The sequence below is a fragment of the Sarcophilus harrisii genome, chromosome 1 (assembly GCF_902635505.1).
Source record: "Sarcophilus harrisii chromosome 1, mSarHar1.11, whole genome shotgun sequence".
NCBI lineage: Eukaryota > Metazoa > Chordata > Mammalia > Dasyuromorphia > Dasyuridae > Sarcophilus > Sarcophilus harrisii.
This window is the reverse complement of record NC_045426.1, coordinates 572,946,966-572,963,826: the sequence shown is the minus strand read 5'-3', so window position 1 is coordinate 572,963,826 and position 16,861 is coordinate 572,946,966. Positions and strand designations below refer to the sequence as shown.

General features: G+C 31.4%; 1 protein-coding gene across 4 annotated transcripts in view; it reads left to right on the top strand.

Annotated features, from left to right (window-relative positions):
• TRIQK (triple QxxK/R motif containing) overlaps positions 1-11,188 on the top strand; it is a 163,241-nt gene extending 152,053 nt beyond the window's left edge. For all 4 annotated transcript variants that reach the window (XM_031946980.1, XM_023496388.2, XM_003760246.3 and 1 more), the window contains 2 exons: positions 3,485-3,570; positions 9,987-11,188. In XM_031946980.1, the coding sequence (XP_031802840.1) occupies positions 3,485-3,570; positions 9,987-10,100 (200 nt within the window). In that variant the 3' untranslated portion in view covers positions 10,101-11,188. The remainder of the gene's footprint in view (positions 1-3,484; positions 3,571-9,986) is intronic.
• The last annotated feature ends 5,673 nt before the right edge of the window (positions 11,189-16,861 follow it).

Here is a 16,861-nt window from a genome sequence, read left to right as displayed (position 1 = left end):
CTATCTCTTCATAACCTCTCCAACAACCATTATTTCAATCTTTTTTCATCTTTACCAATATTCTGAGTGTGAGTAAAAATCTCACAATGGTTTTTATTTTAATTTCTTTTATTATTATTGATTTGGATTATTCTTTCATATGCTTAATAGTTTTCAGTTCTTTTGAGATGTATTTTTGGATTTCTCAAATAATATTAGTAATAACTACCATTTATATAGTATTTGATAATTTGCAAGATTTTCTACAAATATTATCTTTTTTGATCATCATAACAATTCTGGGAGATAGGTTCAATTATCATCATCATTTTATACCTGAGATAGCTAAGAAGGGGAGAGGTTAAGTGACTTGCCTAATGTTATATACCTATTAAGGGTCTGTGGCAAGATTTGAACTCAAGTCTTCTGAACTCCGACTCTGATATTCTATTCTGATACCTTGCTTCTCAACTAAGCTATTCTTCTATTACCTAAACATTTTGATGATTGCTACTTTCTAATATACTTTAGAACTGATCATTCCTCCTTGTATTCATCATTATTCTTAAGATTTGCCATCTTTTGTTTTTGCAAATAAATTTATTTTTTGGCAAGGTCTATAAGGAAATTACTTGTAATTTACAGATTGTAACTATAGATTAGTCTTACCAATAAATTTGTAAACTATTTTAGTTGCTAACTCTCATTTAGAATATATAACAATTAGCAAAGTTTAGCAAACTTTAGCAAAGTTGCAGGATATAAAATATACCCAAACAAATTATCTGCATTTCTATATATTACCAACAAAGCTCAGCAGGAAGAGATAGAAAGAGAAATTCCATTTAAAATAACCATAGACAAGATAAAATATTTGGGAGTCTACCTGTAAGACAAACCGAAGAATTATATGAACATAATTACAAAACGCTTCTCATACAAATAAAGTCATATCAAAACAATTGGAAAAATATCAATTGCTCATAGGTAGGTCAAGCTAATATGATAAAAATGACAATTCTGCCCAAATTGGTCTACTTGTTCAGTGCCATACCAAATCAAACTGCCAAAAAATTATTTTATAGAACTAGAAAAAATAATAACAAAATTCATTTAGAAAAACAAAAGGTCAAGAATATCAAGAAAATTAAAGGAAAAAAATACAACGGATGGTGGCTTAGTAGTACCATACTGAAAATTATATTATAAAGCAGCAGTCATTTGGTACTGCCTAAGATTAGATTAGGCACACAACATAATAGATTAATACACACAACATAATAATCAAGGCCTATAGTAATCTTATATTTGATAAACTCCCAAACTCCTTTACCTTTAAGATCTTGGGAGAAGAGAAGAATTTATTACCAAAAATCTAGAAAACATTATGAAAGGCAAAATGAATAACTTTGATTACATTTAAATTTTTAAAAAATTGCACAAAGAAAACCAGCAGAAACAAGATTAAAAGAGAAGTACAAAGCTGGGAAAATCCAGTGTTTCTGATAAAGGTTTCATTTCTAAAATATATAAAGAACTGTGTCAAATTTGTAAGAATACAAGCCATTTCCCATTTGATAAATGATTGAAGGATATGAACAAAGAATTTTCAGATGATGAAATTAGAGCCATCTATAGTCATATGAAGAAATGCTCTAAATTACTTTTGATTAGAGAAATGCCAATCAAAACAACTCTGAAGTACCATCTCATACCTCTCAGATTGGCTAAGATGACAGGAAAAGATAATGATAAATGTTGGAGGGATTGTAGGAAAACTGAGACGCTATTGCATGGTTGGTAGATTTGGGAAATGATCCAATCATTCTAGAGAGCAATCTGGAACTGTGCCCAAAGGGCTTTAAAAATGTGAATACCCCTTTGACCCAGAAGAGCCACTATTGGGTCTGAATTCCAAGGAAATCATAAAGAAGGAAAAAGGACCCACATGTGCAAAAATGTTTGTAGCAGCTTTTTTTGTGACAGCAAAGAATTGGAAAATGAATAGAAGTTCATCACCTGGGGAATGGCTGAATAAACTGTGGTATATGAAAGTAATGGAATATTATTGCTCTATAAAAAATGATGAACAAATTGATTTCAGAAAGTCCAGGAAATATTTACATGAATTGATGCTGAGAGAAACAAGCAGAACCAGGAATACATTGTACACAATAACAGCAAGAATGTGATGATTAAGTATGAAGACTTGATTCTTCTCAGTGGTTCAGTGATACAAAGCAATCCCTATAGACTTTGGACAGGAAATGCCATCTGCATCCAGAAAAAGAACTAGGGAGATTGAATGTAAATAAGCACATGCTATGTTCATTTATTTTTTCTATTTTTTTTCTTCCATGGTTTTTGCCTTTTGCTCTGATTGTTTTCTTCTAACTTGATTCATAAAGCAATATGTATTAAAAATAAATTTAAAAATAAAAATAAAATTTAAAAATTGTCCTAGTAGCCTAACAATAAATAATGAATATCTCTCCATTACATAGTGTTTATTTATTTCTGTAAATATCATTTTATAGGATTTTTATAAGCAATATTTAAGTATTATAAAAACCTTAAGGCAATATATGAATATTAACTAACATTTGTAGTGATATTACTTTTATTAGTAATAGTTAAAGCTACTAGATGTTTTATGAATTTTATAATTACTTTGAATGAAATTTCTTTCTCTAAAGTTTCATTATGATTCTCTGAAAAGGTTGGTGACTTGGAGACTATATTTTGTTTTCTGCCACTTTATTGAATTTATCATTCATATTGCTTAGTTTCAGAGCAGATTATATGGGGTCAACTAAGAGAAACATCATTATCACCTATAAACAGGCATAGTTTTGTCTGTTTTTTGATGTTTACAATTTAATTTCTCTGTCTTATTATAGATAACATTTATATTGTGCATGTGGCTAATTATGCTAGTCATTCTTCTAATGTTAAATCATTGTGCAGCTCTGCAGTAATTGCTTTTTTCTTTTTTCCCCTTATTTATTTATTTTTCTTAATATTTTGAAAGTATACTGTTGTAATCTCTATGCTAATATTTCATCAAAATTTCACATACATTAATGAAATTGGACTATAATTTATCTGTCTTATCCCTACCTGGTTTGGGTAAAAGAAGTGTATTTGTTTCATAAAAAGAAATTTACTAAATGCTTTTTTTTTTTTTTTTACTGTTGAGAAAAATTTTTGTAGATGTTAATAAAATTCTGATTCAATGCATAGATATATATACTATACTAACTCTTTCATTTTACATGTGGAGAAACTGTGCTTAATTAACTTTCCCAGGTTCAGACTACTAGGCAGGAATGGTCAGGACTAGAATTCAGGTTTTACTCGTGGTCTAATGCCTATCCAAAAACCCATCTTGCTTCTCTTTTGTTTTCAGTTGTGATGTCCCTATTTCATTAAATTAAAAAAAATCTTTAATTTACTCTTAAGCATGGACAAATCCTAAATTATTATCTGAAATTTTTTACTCTAGGTAAACAGGACTACAAGAAAAACAGACCTGTTTTAAGAGCAGCCAAGTTAAAAGCAGAAGCCAAGAAAGCAGCAATAGGCATAAAGGTAGATAAAACTTTACGATTTGCTTAATGGATGTTCTCTCTCTCTCTCTCTCTCTCTCTCTCTCTCTCTCTCTTTCTCTCTCTCTCTCTCTCTCTCTCTCTCTCTCTCTCTCTTCACATGCTCTTCCTTTCTTTTTCTTTTTAAAAGATGAGTCACATAAATGTTGATTTCAGAGCAACTTCACTTCAAACTTTATGTGGGATGCCAGGATCTAAAATATTTATAAAAGACTGCATTTATTTAAAATATCTTCTACCTCCTGAGTAATGGAGAAAGATCTGAAAGGGTTTTAAGTGTTCCATAACCTTAAATGAAACATAAATTTATTTAATTGAGTCAATCAAACATAGTAATATATTTAGGATTATAATTTATTTCTTACTTATCTACTATATACATAGTTTAGAAACCTCAGTGATTTATACAATATTGGTCACTCTATATTTTCAAGAAATTATTTGTAATAGTTGTTTAAAATCCAGTTGTTATTCTCTGCATTTGGATAACTCATTAGTAAAACATATTTGCTGTTGTGAAGCTTATTGCTATTCTTAATGACAAATGCCAGTACCCTCTCTTGCAACATCCTAAGTTTAGTCTCTCAGGAATTTTTTTTTTTATTATTTTTTACTGTCTCAGAAGTATATATGCAGTTCAACATAAGTTAATTAATAATAGTCTGAAGTGTAAGATATCAAATGAAACCCAGTGTAATTGTGTTAGTAGTTGGTTAATTTAACTAAATTCTATTTATTTCCTTTGTTACCTCTGCTCTTTTCAAATGTATTTGTTAGCTTCTCTATTAGTGATTCATTTTAACTTGGCAATCCTGTCATACAAAATAAAAATTGCTCAATATAGATATTTTATTTAAAGAAACTTCAGAAATATTTTTTTTAAAAAAAAAGGAGAGTGTTTTCTTGTTTCTGGCAGATGAAAAATCAATTTTTCCACATTACAGCTCATAGCAAATGCCAAGGTATTACTACCAGGCTGTAACAGCTGTTGAGCTGCCAGATGATATATTTGGTTGTCTTCCAGAATTTGCTATTATAATCACGAAACAGGGCTTTCTTTTTGCTCCTGATTGCTGATCTTGATCAAGCATTGCCTTGTGCTGCAGAATGTTTTCACAACATAATCTCCTCCGTTAGTGCAGTGTGTCAGTTTTTAATGAGAAAAAGGAGATTGCCTTTTTGTTTAAAAGATAGATGATTAACCTTTTGAAGCCTTTCTTTGATTTCTTTTATATGAAATTTCACTCCCCTTTTTAAAAGTTATTTCTTAAAAACAATATTTAACTTTTATTGTACCTATATTTCCAAGTTAATTTGAAAAAAAAATCTTGAATTTTAAGTTTGTTGATAATTTCTAAAAGATGAAAGTATTCCTCCTCCTCCAATCAGCAATGCATAAACATTTGTTAAATGCTTCTTAGGTGATGGCCTGTATACTAAGTGCTGGATGGTGATGATCCTTAATTCAAAGGGATGCCTGTCTGAGAAAACAAAAGCTTCATGTTTCTTAAGAATTATTAAGGAGTTATTATATATTTAAATTAAAGAAAATAATTTATAAATTTAATCACATACGCCTTCTTTTAAATTAAAATAGCTAAGCCAAATACCCATTGGGAATTTATTTTTAAATTTTAAGATAATAATGATGTTGTTTCAGAGTGATCTGAGGACTAACTAGCAATTGCAAATGCCTGATGCCATTTAAAGAATAGTACAAAGTGTGCGTATTCTTTTATGGAGAAAATGGATTGTTTTTTCTGGACATTATATATAATTCAAAGTAGGCATAGAAAAGTTTAATAAGTAGAGCATTATGTATCCCCTGTTTAATAAATTGGCATGTCATTTTGAGTTGCCAACCTGTAGAAAACAAAAGATTTAATGTTTAAAAATTGTTTACTTTGCTTGAAAACTAATGTGAATAGCCCATTAAAATGATGTGAAACTTTTTTAGAATCAGACCCCTGGAGGTATTCTGCATTTCAAAACTGGCATACTAATTAGGTTGTCCTGTCAAACTTTGATTGCCTTGTCATTTCAATGTAGGATTTAAAGTAACCAAGTTTCTTTCAGCTACTGCCATTTAACGCTTTTTAATTTCCCCAATGAGTGATTTCATCCATGTTGATAATGTCAGCAAATCAGCTAAGGACTAATAAGCATCAAAAGTTTTTATTCTTATCTATTTGAACCAGAATGACCATAATCATGCCATATTTTATCCTTTTACAACTTGTTCTTTAAAAAGAATTATAATGATATCTTTTAAAATTTTTAAAGCTTTCATATGCTTCCTGGCTTTTCAACTTCCACGGACTGTTGGTTGACACATAGCTTACATACAATTTCTTGCAAACAACACTGTCTACCAGCTCAGTCTTAGTTTTTCTAGGCTCATTAAAGGTTCATCTTAAAAACCTCTATAGGAGGCCTTTATACTCCTTCTCTGTCTCTCTTTTCTTTCTCTCCTTTCCTTCTTTCTCTCATCATTTCCTTTTCTCACTCCCTCTCTATTTGTCTCTATCCTCTTCTCTCTGTCTCTCCTATCCTCCTTTCTGTTTCTTTCTCCTCTCCCTCTTTTTTCTCCTTCTTTTAGTCCCTTTATCTGTTCTCTGTGCTTCCCTTCTCTCTGTCTTTCACTATGTATGTATGCATGCATGTGTGTAATTTCTCTTCATTTTTCTTTCTCCCTATCTATCCATTTTTTGTCTTATCTATTCTATCTATCTATCTATCCATCTACCTATCTATCCATCCATCTATCCATCCATCCATCCATCCATCCATCCTTCCATCTGTCTGTCTGTCTGTCTATCTATCTATATTGAGAACTAGGTGGCACAGTCTAGAATTAGGAAGATTTCAATTCAAATGCAGCTTCAGACACTTATAAACTATGTGAACTAAGTCACTTAACCCTATTTGCTTCAGTTCCTCATTTGTAAAATGAGCTGAAGAAGGAAATGGCCAACCATTCCAGTCCTTCTGCTAAGAAAACCCATATGGGGTCATGAAAAATCAGGCATAACTGACCCAAAAACAAAATATATATTTACATATGCATCCTAATTATTTATACATTTTTTCTCTAGTAGATTGTGAATTCATTATCTTTCTTTTAAAGTGCCTCAAGTGCTTAGCAAAATCTCTTGCACTTTATAAGTGTGTTAATGCTTGTTTATTAATCAAAAATCTCATAATGTGTTGTAGCTTTTTGACCCATATTTAAATTGACCCTCAGTTACTTACATTTATCATTATTTTTATCAAAATTAATTATTGGCCCTTATTCTAATTCATCTGGCTATTCATAGAATTAATGATTATGGTTTAGCATAATTTGCTATTTATTTGACTAAAATAATTAGTTTTCAAAAGACATAATATCTAGTTTTGAAAAATGAATTTGAATATAATAAGGTATATGAAGTTGTGACCCAGTTAAAAAGGGAATGTTAGAAATATCTTGCAACTGGTGTTTACATTTTGGTTGCTATTTAATATATTTTGAGCCAAAAATTAAAATTGATTCATAGCTATATTTTTAAAGAATTCAATTACTCATTCATCCATATGTTTAATTTTATTAAGAAGATGAAAATGTAGATTTAACCTTCTGCTTTCAAAAGTGAGATTTTAGCTGATACAGCTACTATAAAATTTGATTTGAACCTATGGTTTTATCAGAATAGGAAATTCTCAGTGAAGAAACTCTCCCTACAAAGCATATCAGCAATAGTTCCACAATTTTTGTAGTCTTAGAAAGTTTCCTGAGGCAAGGAAAGGTAAAAGGATTTTCTTGGGGTCAAATAACCATAAGTATCACAAAGTGAATTTGATTCTAAAGTTTTCTGTCTCTAAGGTTTTTAGGGTTTTGGTACTCCAGATAAGATTAAAAATTTCTAGTTAAGTTAATAAAATATCCCAGTGAAGGAATATTCAAATAATAGCTCAAACCTCCAAACCCCCTGGAACAAAATTTGAAAAGTGAGATCTTTGAAGCTCTGGTCTTTGAAATAACCCTCTAGAACTATCTTTCTGATCTGATCCTTAAAAAATTAGTCTGAGATGTCTTTAATGTCTATAGGTCCCCAAATTATGACTAATTCCCCCAGTGCTCCTTAGAAGCATTAATGACCCAATTCTTCAAAGTTTTCTGTACTTAAAACATTAGCTTCCATGGTGCTAATCTCCATAACAAAATGACTAAAACTAAATTTGAACTAGATTAAATATCTACTCTTATTGCCACACCTTTCAGATCCCTTAATTGTATAGAGGTAGTATATAGACATAGGAACAGAAGGAATCATGAAATCATTGGTGTAGACCTTAAACAAACCTTAGGAAACATTAAGTCCAATCCCTTCACTTTACAGATAGAGAAACTGAGGCTGAGTGAGACCTTGCCCTGAATTACATGGCTATGTAGCGACTGAGACAGGAATTGAACTCAAGCCTTCCTGATTACAAACCCTACAATGTTTTCTCAGTTCCAAGATCTCAGACTCTATAAGGAAACTGGAAGTAACCTTAGTCTAGTAAGTGATAAAGCAACTGATGCTCAAAGAAATTAAGTGATTTGTCCAAAATCACATGAGAAATGAACATAAAAATTTGAATGACATAAGTAAGTAAGCCTACAGAGAGATGTGTAAACAGGCCCACGTATGTATGTTTATATTATGTATTCCTGTGTAACTGAAGCCCTGGTAGAAAGTCAGGCATCTTCACTATTAGGATCAATAGCCTTAAGACAATTCATAGATTCTGTGATTCTGCTTTGTTTTCCAAACCTGAGAATATTTATATTGCAGTTTTAAGTACAGAACATCTTTGCTGTACATGTTGGGAAGACATTTTTAAGGCAGTGATGAGGAGCAGTATGATTGATTAACAGTGAAGGGTGAATGATTCTATCAAAAAGAGAAAACTTTAGTCCTGGACCATGTCAGTGGGAATGGAAGCTATTGAGCACTTTTGCTGTCCACTACACAGAGCAGATGGAGATCACAGAGTTGTGTGTCACTTGTTTATTACATCCTCTTGAAATTAGTAGCTGTGTAACCAGATGGGTCTGGGAGCACAGCTGCAGATACACGAAAATAAATGAAACCTGTCTGATGCTGCCATGCCCTTTTGAGATGCCAAAGTACTCCAATGGTAACAAAGAAAAATGCATTTTCATTTGACATATTATATTAGTAAATTCAATATTGTTTCAAAGAAATTATCTTATGAAATCACATATTAACTCTTCAGCCACAATGTTTTGATTGAAATGTATTTTAATAACCCAAAATAAATGCAGTAACCTAGGTAAGTATGCAAAGTGACCATTTGTAATTTCAACAGTATGGTAAAAAAAATTCATGTTTGACAATAAATAAAATTGATTTTTATATTTTCAAATTTGGTTGTGACATCTGTTGCATTACTAAGGTAACATTCTTTCAGAGGAGAAAACCACAAATGCAAATGTCTACCTCTTCATAAAAGAATTATTGGTTCTGGACATGATTTATAATTGAAAAACCCCAAGGGAGTTTTAACTCCTTCTGAATTTTAGGATGGCCTATTTGCCCTTTCCTTTTTCTATTTTATCTAATGATGAGTTAATTTTGAGAAGAGGCCTTCCTTTTGTGATAGTATGAAGAGAGTAAATATACTTGCTTACTTTAATGAGACATGGTTTATATTCCTGGAGAAAAGTTGATATAAATTCTCATAATTACTGTTTTTTTGTGATAATTCCCTATGTGATGATTCATATTAAGCACATAATAAACTATCCAAAATTATTCTTTGTGGTTTATAGGATGGTTGGGGTATATAGTATATTAAATTAGATTGTATTACACTTAAGAAAATAATATAGTTTACTTCTACTACACTAAGTCATAACTATGGAGTTTAGAGATTGTCTATTAAAAATTTTGAGTTGTGTTTAAAAAGAATGAGCTATATAAGCTATCATCAATTATGGGACAATTACAGTCCAATGAGATAGAATGATTTTTACATCCAAAAGCAATCATCACATACTGAAATTAAATGAATTGTATCTACTATAGTAGAGTTATTGATTATCATTTTGGTAGGAGTTTTGCAGTAGGTTGCAATACCCCGTAAATACAAAACAGATTTTATTCTCATACTTCTCTAAGAGAAAGGTAATAGCAATAGTCGAATAGTAACTCACCCATTCACATACAACGTTCTGAAAATCCTAAGGTTCTTGATAACCTCTCTTCAGTAAACAAAAGGGTAAAAATTGAATGAGAAATCTAGTTTTGATAAATATACACAAGTAAGTGGAATTTACTGGATTTCATTGGTGTTAAAACTGATTCTTTTCATTGTTTTTTAAGTCTGTTTTTTTTTTTTCTTCTTTAGGAAGTTGGCCTTGTCCTTATAGCTATTTTGGTACTCCTGCTGGCTTTCTATGCTTTCTTTTATCTTAAATTATCCACTGAGGTTGACCCTGTCCTGGCGATGAATGAAAATTAGCACTGTGCTGATCATTGGATCTCGGTCCCTTTATGGAAAAATGAATGATTTACATAACACTATTTAACAATATTTTCACCAACAACATTCTGAAGTTTTTCAAAGCAGGAAACTCAGAATCTTTCAACTGTTCTACTTCATTTGGGGAACATTTTAAAGATTTAGATGAATTTCAAGCAAAGATTCTCACCTTGGAATGGAATATGTCAAGCCGCACTGGACATTTTTACAAGTTGTTGTTCTTGGTTTTTTTTTTTTAATGTTGCAAAAAAGGAGAAGTTTTCTCTACATATAATGCTTAGTTACATATATGTATATATATATATATATGTATACATAACACAATATATATGCATATGTAATAGCAAAAAATATAAAATCCTTTCTTCTTGGAAAGCCTACTCCACTTTCCCAATACAGTTGCATAAATCAAAATTATTTACTGATCAACAAATCCTTTGTTTTTTTCCAATCTCATGGAATGAAATTCTAAACTAAAGTTTATTCTTATTTATGGACACCTACTCAAAATGCCTTCATAGTTATATGATTGGAGGAAAAGTTCCAGGAAATTTTGTGTTTTAGAAGAAAATGCTACTTTTTCTACAAGCATATTTTATTTCATCATAGATTCTATCTGCACATACATTTACAGTCATCTTTTTCTTTCCTCGCCAACTGTTCAGTGCACATGTGCTCTTTCAGAAATGGCACCTGGATGACAGAAGCTCGAAGAGTCACATATGCCTCTAAAATCAAGTTCTTTGCCTCTTGGGCTGTCTGAACTGGTGTAAATAGAAAGTTCAGTTAATGTTGATTTTAATTAGTATATCACTCTATTAATACAAAATTGGAATTCTATTTTAATTATGTTGTTCCTGCTGCTTGAAGTATCAGTTTGCTCCTCTTGTTAGAAATATGTTTAAAAAAATCTTTTTCATGCATATTCTTCTAAATAAAAATGATCCAAAGTTTTTGAAATTTTGCTTTATATAAATTTATATTTCACCTCTTAAGACATAACTCAATTAAATCCCAAATAGGGAATAAATGACACAAGAATAAAGGATGTTTCTTTATTCAGTATATATTAGAGACAAATCTTTTTTGTAGCTTTTATTGATTCATTTGTCAGAAAATAAATATGACAAATAAAGTCAGTACTTTAAAAACTGATTTTTAAAATTCTTCATAGTACATATACATTAAAAAAATATTAAGTACCCTGGTAAACCAATACAGGAGCTTATGAAGAACTTTTTAATGGCATTATGGAACCATCAACAATTTACATATTGACTCAATGAATAAAAATACACAAAAATAAAAATTTTTTATTATTCTGAAGAAAAAAAGTTATTCTGCTCCACTAATTTTCTTTTCTTTTACTCATTTATTTATTTTGGTGAGGCAGTTAAGTGATTTGCCCTGGGTCACACAACTAGTAAGTATGAAATATCTGAGGTCAGATTTGAATTCAGGTCCTCCTAACTCTAAGGCTGATGCTATATCTACTATGCCATTAGCAACTCATGTTTAAATTATTTCAATATTAATTTTCCCATTTAAGATTGGGTGTTCTTCAATACCCACTACCTAATTCTTGTTGTTCAATCATTTCATTTATGAATGACTTTTCATGTCCCTATTTGTGGTTTTTTTTTTTTTTTTGGCAAAGATACTAGAGTGATTAGCCATTTCCCTCTCCAGCTCTTTTTTACAGATGAGGAAACTGAGGCAAACAGGGTTATATGACTTGCCCAAGATCCCACAGCTAGTAAATGTCTGAGGCCAGATTTGAACTTGAGAAGATAAACCATCCTGACTTGAGACCTAGCATTCTATCCACTGTTACATATATATATATATATATATATATATATATATATATATATATTCTCCAGTTTACTATATACCTAATTTTAGCAGTTTAATGGGAAATTACATTTCTTTTCTCTATTGCTCACTGATTTTTTTTTTTTTTTTTTACTTTTAAAAAATAGCAGGGGGCAGCTAGGTGGTACAGTGAATAGAGCACCAGCTCTGAACTCAAGAAGACCTGAATTCAAAAATGGCCTCAGACACTTAACACTTCCTAGCTGTGTGATTCTGGGTAAGTCATTTAACCCCAGTTGCCTCAGGACAAAAATGAGCATATGAATACATTCAAATAATAACTCAAATTTGTAGAAGTGTTAAAGTTTCCAAAACTTTTCTCTTTGTGCTAGAAAACTAGCACAAATATTATTATCCACATTTTACATATAGGATCTATGAAATTGAGTGATTTGCTCATGATTATATAGCTAACTAAATATCTAAGTCAGGATTGGCCCCCACAGCACTTGACTCCAAGTCCAGCACTCTTTCTAGAGTATTGTGCTGTTTCTAAATGACTTTTTCCAAATCTTTCCTGCCCTGGTTCTAAATACAAGTGATCTAGTCATATACATTTTGTTGCATTTTTTTTTGATAGCATTGCTTTTCCATTACACATTTGAGTCTGCATAATAGTGCTCTATGCTAATAATTTAAACATGCAATAACAGTAACAGCTGAGCAAAATCCCTTGAGAGTGGAAAAATTTTGTTTTCTTTTACTTATATATCTGTGTGATATGTGGACTGAGAAACTTAAGATTACTAAATTAGATGGGAGCATCTCATATCTGAAAGAAATTTGAGAGGCCAATGAGTCTAAATTTAAGTGGGACAAGGGTCTTTACAAAATACCCAAGTGATCATCTTGCCAAAACATCTCCAGTAAAGGGTAGTTTTCTACTTCCCAAAGAAGCCTAGTTATTCTCATAGCAAGGAAAAATGTGTCTCTTTACAACTTCCACCCAGTGTCCCTAATTACATTCTTTGAGGTGCAAGTCTCCATTATCTCTCATAAGATAATTGTGATATGTGAAAAATGAATACTCCTATAACAAGGATATAAATATGAATCTAGGAGTGTAATTTTCCCATGGTAATTACGAATAATATATGTGAAATAAAAGTGTTTTCATACTTAATAGGACTTTGGAAACAACATTGAACAAGCTCCACCTTTTATGAGGTATGTGACCTTAAAAAATTTAATTTCCATGAACTACCTGTAATTCTTATCACAATAGATTGTTGTAAAAACAAAATCAAATAATGCAAAAAATCTTTTTCCTCCGAAAAGTGGCATAAGTATATAAATATCATCACTCTCATCATTATAATTGCATTGCCAAAAAGAATTTATTTTTTAAATACTTTAAGATTTGTGCTTTTCATATGAGCACAATGAACATTCATTCTCCCCCACTTCCCTCCTTGAGAATGGGTCTCTTGCTTGCCCAGGGTGAAAGTACTATAAATATTTAAAAGACCCAGTCCTAATACCAATTAACATGAAAATTTTGGCCTGTTTCCTACTTGAGTCAGGGCTCCTCTCCTTAGGGATCCCACTCCCAACAATTCACCGTGTTGGTGTCAGATTTAATATGAATACCCGATTGCTTAAGTTTACTGCAGGTCAGAACTCTTTGGCTCAAGAAATTCATCAGCCTCATCTTCTCCTGTCACAAGAAGCATGCTATCATGCCCAAAATGGATCATTTCTTAAAATGGAATGTTTTTGTCTTTAAAAATATACTATTCTTCTGTGAAACTATTTTGTCTAGAATTTTTGCAAGAGGCACACTTTATTTTTCAGATAAGAAAATCCAGATGCTTATCGATCATTCATACTTTATATCTGAGGATATTTGGCCAGTGTTGGTTTCTCCTTGTTTTATAGTCACAAATTAAAATGACAAATCAGTAGTTCTTGTATACTATGGTTGACCAATATGGATGGCATTTTTAGAGAAGGTTGCAGCATTTAGTGACATGTGGCATGTCTGTTAGTGAAGAAGAAGGCAAAGGAATATCACAAGCTGGCATTTTGGATATGATGGGCCTTTTACTTCCCTGAGTGACATGCCACATGTCACAAAATGCTGTTGTCTCCCCACCCCCATCACATATACGTGAGCAATTTTCATTTAGTTATTTCTTCTCCCATATGGTGTTCAAAAGCACTTACATTAAATAAAGGTTATTCCTAGTTTTTAGCGGTGACTTAAATGAAATAACATAGCTGCAAATATATTTAATCAGAAACTTTATCCAAATTAAATACAGTACAAGTTAAAGCATAATCGATAATCATAATCAAAGAGCTTTTTGAAAACATTACATCCTCCTTCAAAGTCCTAACAATTTCTTCCAAATATTACATAAAAGACATGAAGTATCGGATATTACTGCTACTACCATTACACTACTATCACTACTACTAGCTAGCTAGCGTTTTTGAGCAGTTGTGTGCTAGGAATAGTACTAAGTCCTTTACAAATATTATCTTATTTGATCCTTACAACAACTTTGCTAGGTAGGTGCCATTATTATCCACATTTTCAGTGGAGAAAATTAAGTGAGAGAAAAGTTGTTAGGCAACTTGCTCAAAGCCACACAGCTAGCAAGTACCTAAAACTTGATTTGAATTTGGATCTTCTTGATCAGGATAATTGTGCTATCTAAGCAGTACATTTTGGTTTGGCCTTTTTTTTTTTTCTTTTTACATTCTGACTTGCTTAACCAATGTCATCAGTTTATTATAATAGTGAACAGTCCTCAAAATGGGAGTCTTTGAGTTTACCCAAGAATGATGATGAAATGGGATTAGAAACATTCTTCATTGCCTTAGGCAGCATGTGCTAGAGAGAGTGTTCATGAAATGTGCTTTAGATGCATTTACATCTCCTGAGAAGTAACAGAGAATATAATGAGCAAAAAAATTCTAGCTAATTTACAGACTTTGTTGTTGTTGTTTTGTTGTTTTTTTGGTAATTTTTTTCTACCATTCAAGACAAATGGGCAATATTTTGTCAGTTTTTTTATTGTTGCTTTTTAGTGGACAGAATTCAGTAGTAACAGTTATGATTTTGAGAATTGATTGTTTCTCAATATAAATATGCATGCAGTTTTATATACACATGTACATTCATATATGGAGGGGGAGAGAGAAAGAGACACTGACCAACTCTTTGGGAGAAGTAAGATTTTTTTAATCTGCATAAATTTTGTAAAAGATTGTTTTAAATTTATTTTTTAAGTTTGTTTTAATACAAATAGAAATATAGATCTATAACCTCTTGGCATGCTTCTTTTAATAAATATTTTAAAGAATTAAATAGTAGCAGTGCAAAATTGGATATGCGGTAAAAGCAGAAATCCCTAAATCATCAGGATTTGAGTCTTTTAAGTTGAATAAATAATGGCTGAGTGCATTGAGCTAGCAAAGTACTACAGTGTGATATGTGGCACCATTTGAGATACAGTGTATGTAGGCAGTTAAAAATTTGCTTCTTATTTTGACCCAGGATAATACGGGGTCTGAGCTCTGGGAAAATAATGTAACTCCAGATGCCAGAAGGGCCTTACAAATAGTAAAGGCCAAAGACCACAAATACCTTCTTTCACTCTTTTGAACATACTGTGTATCCAAATAAAATTGAAATGTTAACTAATTTTGGGAGTGTGGAGGCAATATATTTTCTTATAATTACTGTAACATAGAAAAATAATTTTTGTATAATCTTAATGTCTTTAAATGTACAAAGGCTCAATTTAATTGAAAAGCACTACTATTATATAGATGCTAAAGTCTAGAATGCTAAATATAAAAATCTAGAAAAGTGATTGACTCTACAAGTCCTGTATATAATACTTTCTTCTCTTCTCTTCTCTTCTCTTCTCTTCTCTTCTCTTCTCTTCTCTTCTCTTCCCTTCTCTTCTCTTCTCTTCTCTTCTCTTCTGTTTTCCCATGGTAATTACGAATAATATATGTGAAATAAAAGTGTTTCTTCTCTTCTCTTCTCTTCTCTTCTCTTTTTCCCATGGTAATTACGAATAATATATGTGAAATAAAAGTGTTTTCATACTTAATAGGACTTTGGAAACAACATTGAACAAGCTCCACCTTTTATGAGGTATGTGATATGTGGCACCAATTGAGTGAGAATTCTCTAACTTCCCTCCTCTTGTTTCCCTGGGGTTCAATTTATTCACATTCTCAAAAAAGCTGGGATTAAGGAATAGGTCAGGGGCACATGGGGTAGAACATTGGATCTAGTGCCAAATTTGAAGTCAGAAAGACTCATCTTCCTAAATTCTAATCCACCTTCAGACACTTATTAGCTATGTGATTCTAGACAAGTTATTTAGTCCTGCATGTCTCAGTTTCCTCATCTGTAAAATGAGCTGGAAAAGGAATGACAAACCTCTCCAGTATGTTTGCCCCCCCAAAAAATCTGAAATGGGGTCACAGAAAATTGAATTACAACTGAAATGATTGAACAAAGGAATAGGTCTAGGCAGTGAGATATTGAAACTCTTTGTCTTGCATATAGCCTTTGACATAGCAAAGGCCTTATATAAATTCTTAACAAATGTTTATGAAATTGATCCTATAACTTTGGAATTATTAATACCATTTTCAATAATGAGGTAATATAAATAGATTCTTTAATTCAAATGAAGAAAATTGTCCATATTTAGCCTTATTGTGTTTATACTGGGTGTTGATCTTCTAGAGTTTCTATACTTTAATAATAGATGGAATAAGTAAAACATAAATGAGAAAAGCTTTAAAAATAATTCCCTATAAATTAATTTAAGTAATTTTAGAATGAATTTTTAATATATAAGGTTGTTGGAATTAAATCGTAGACCAAAGGAGCC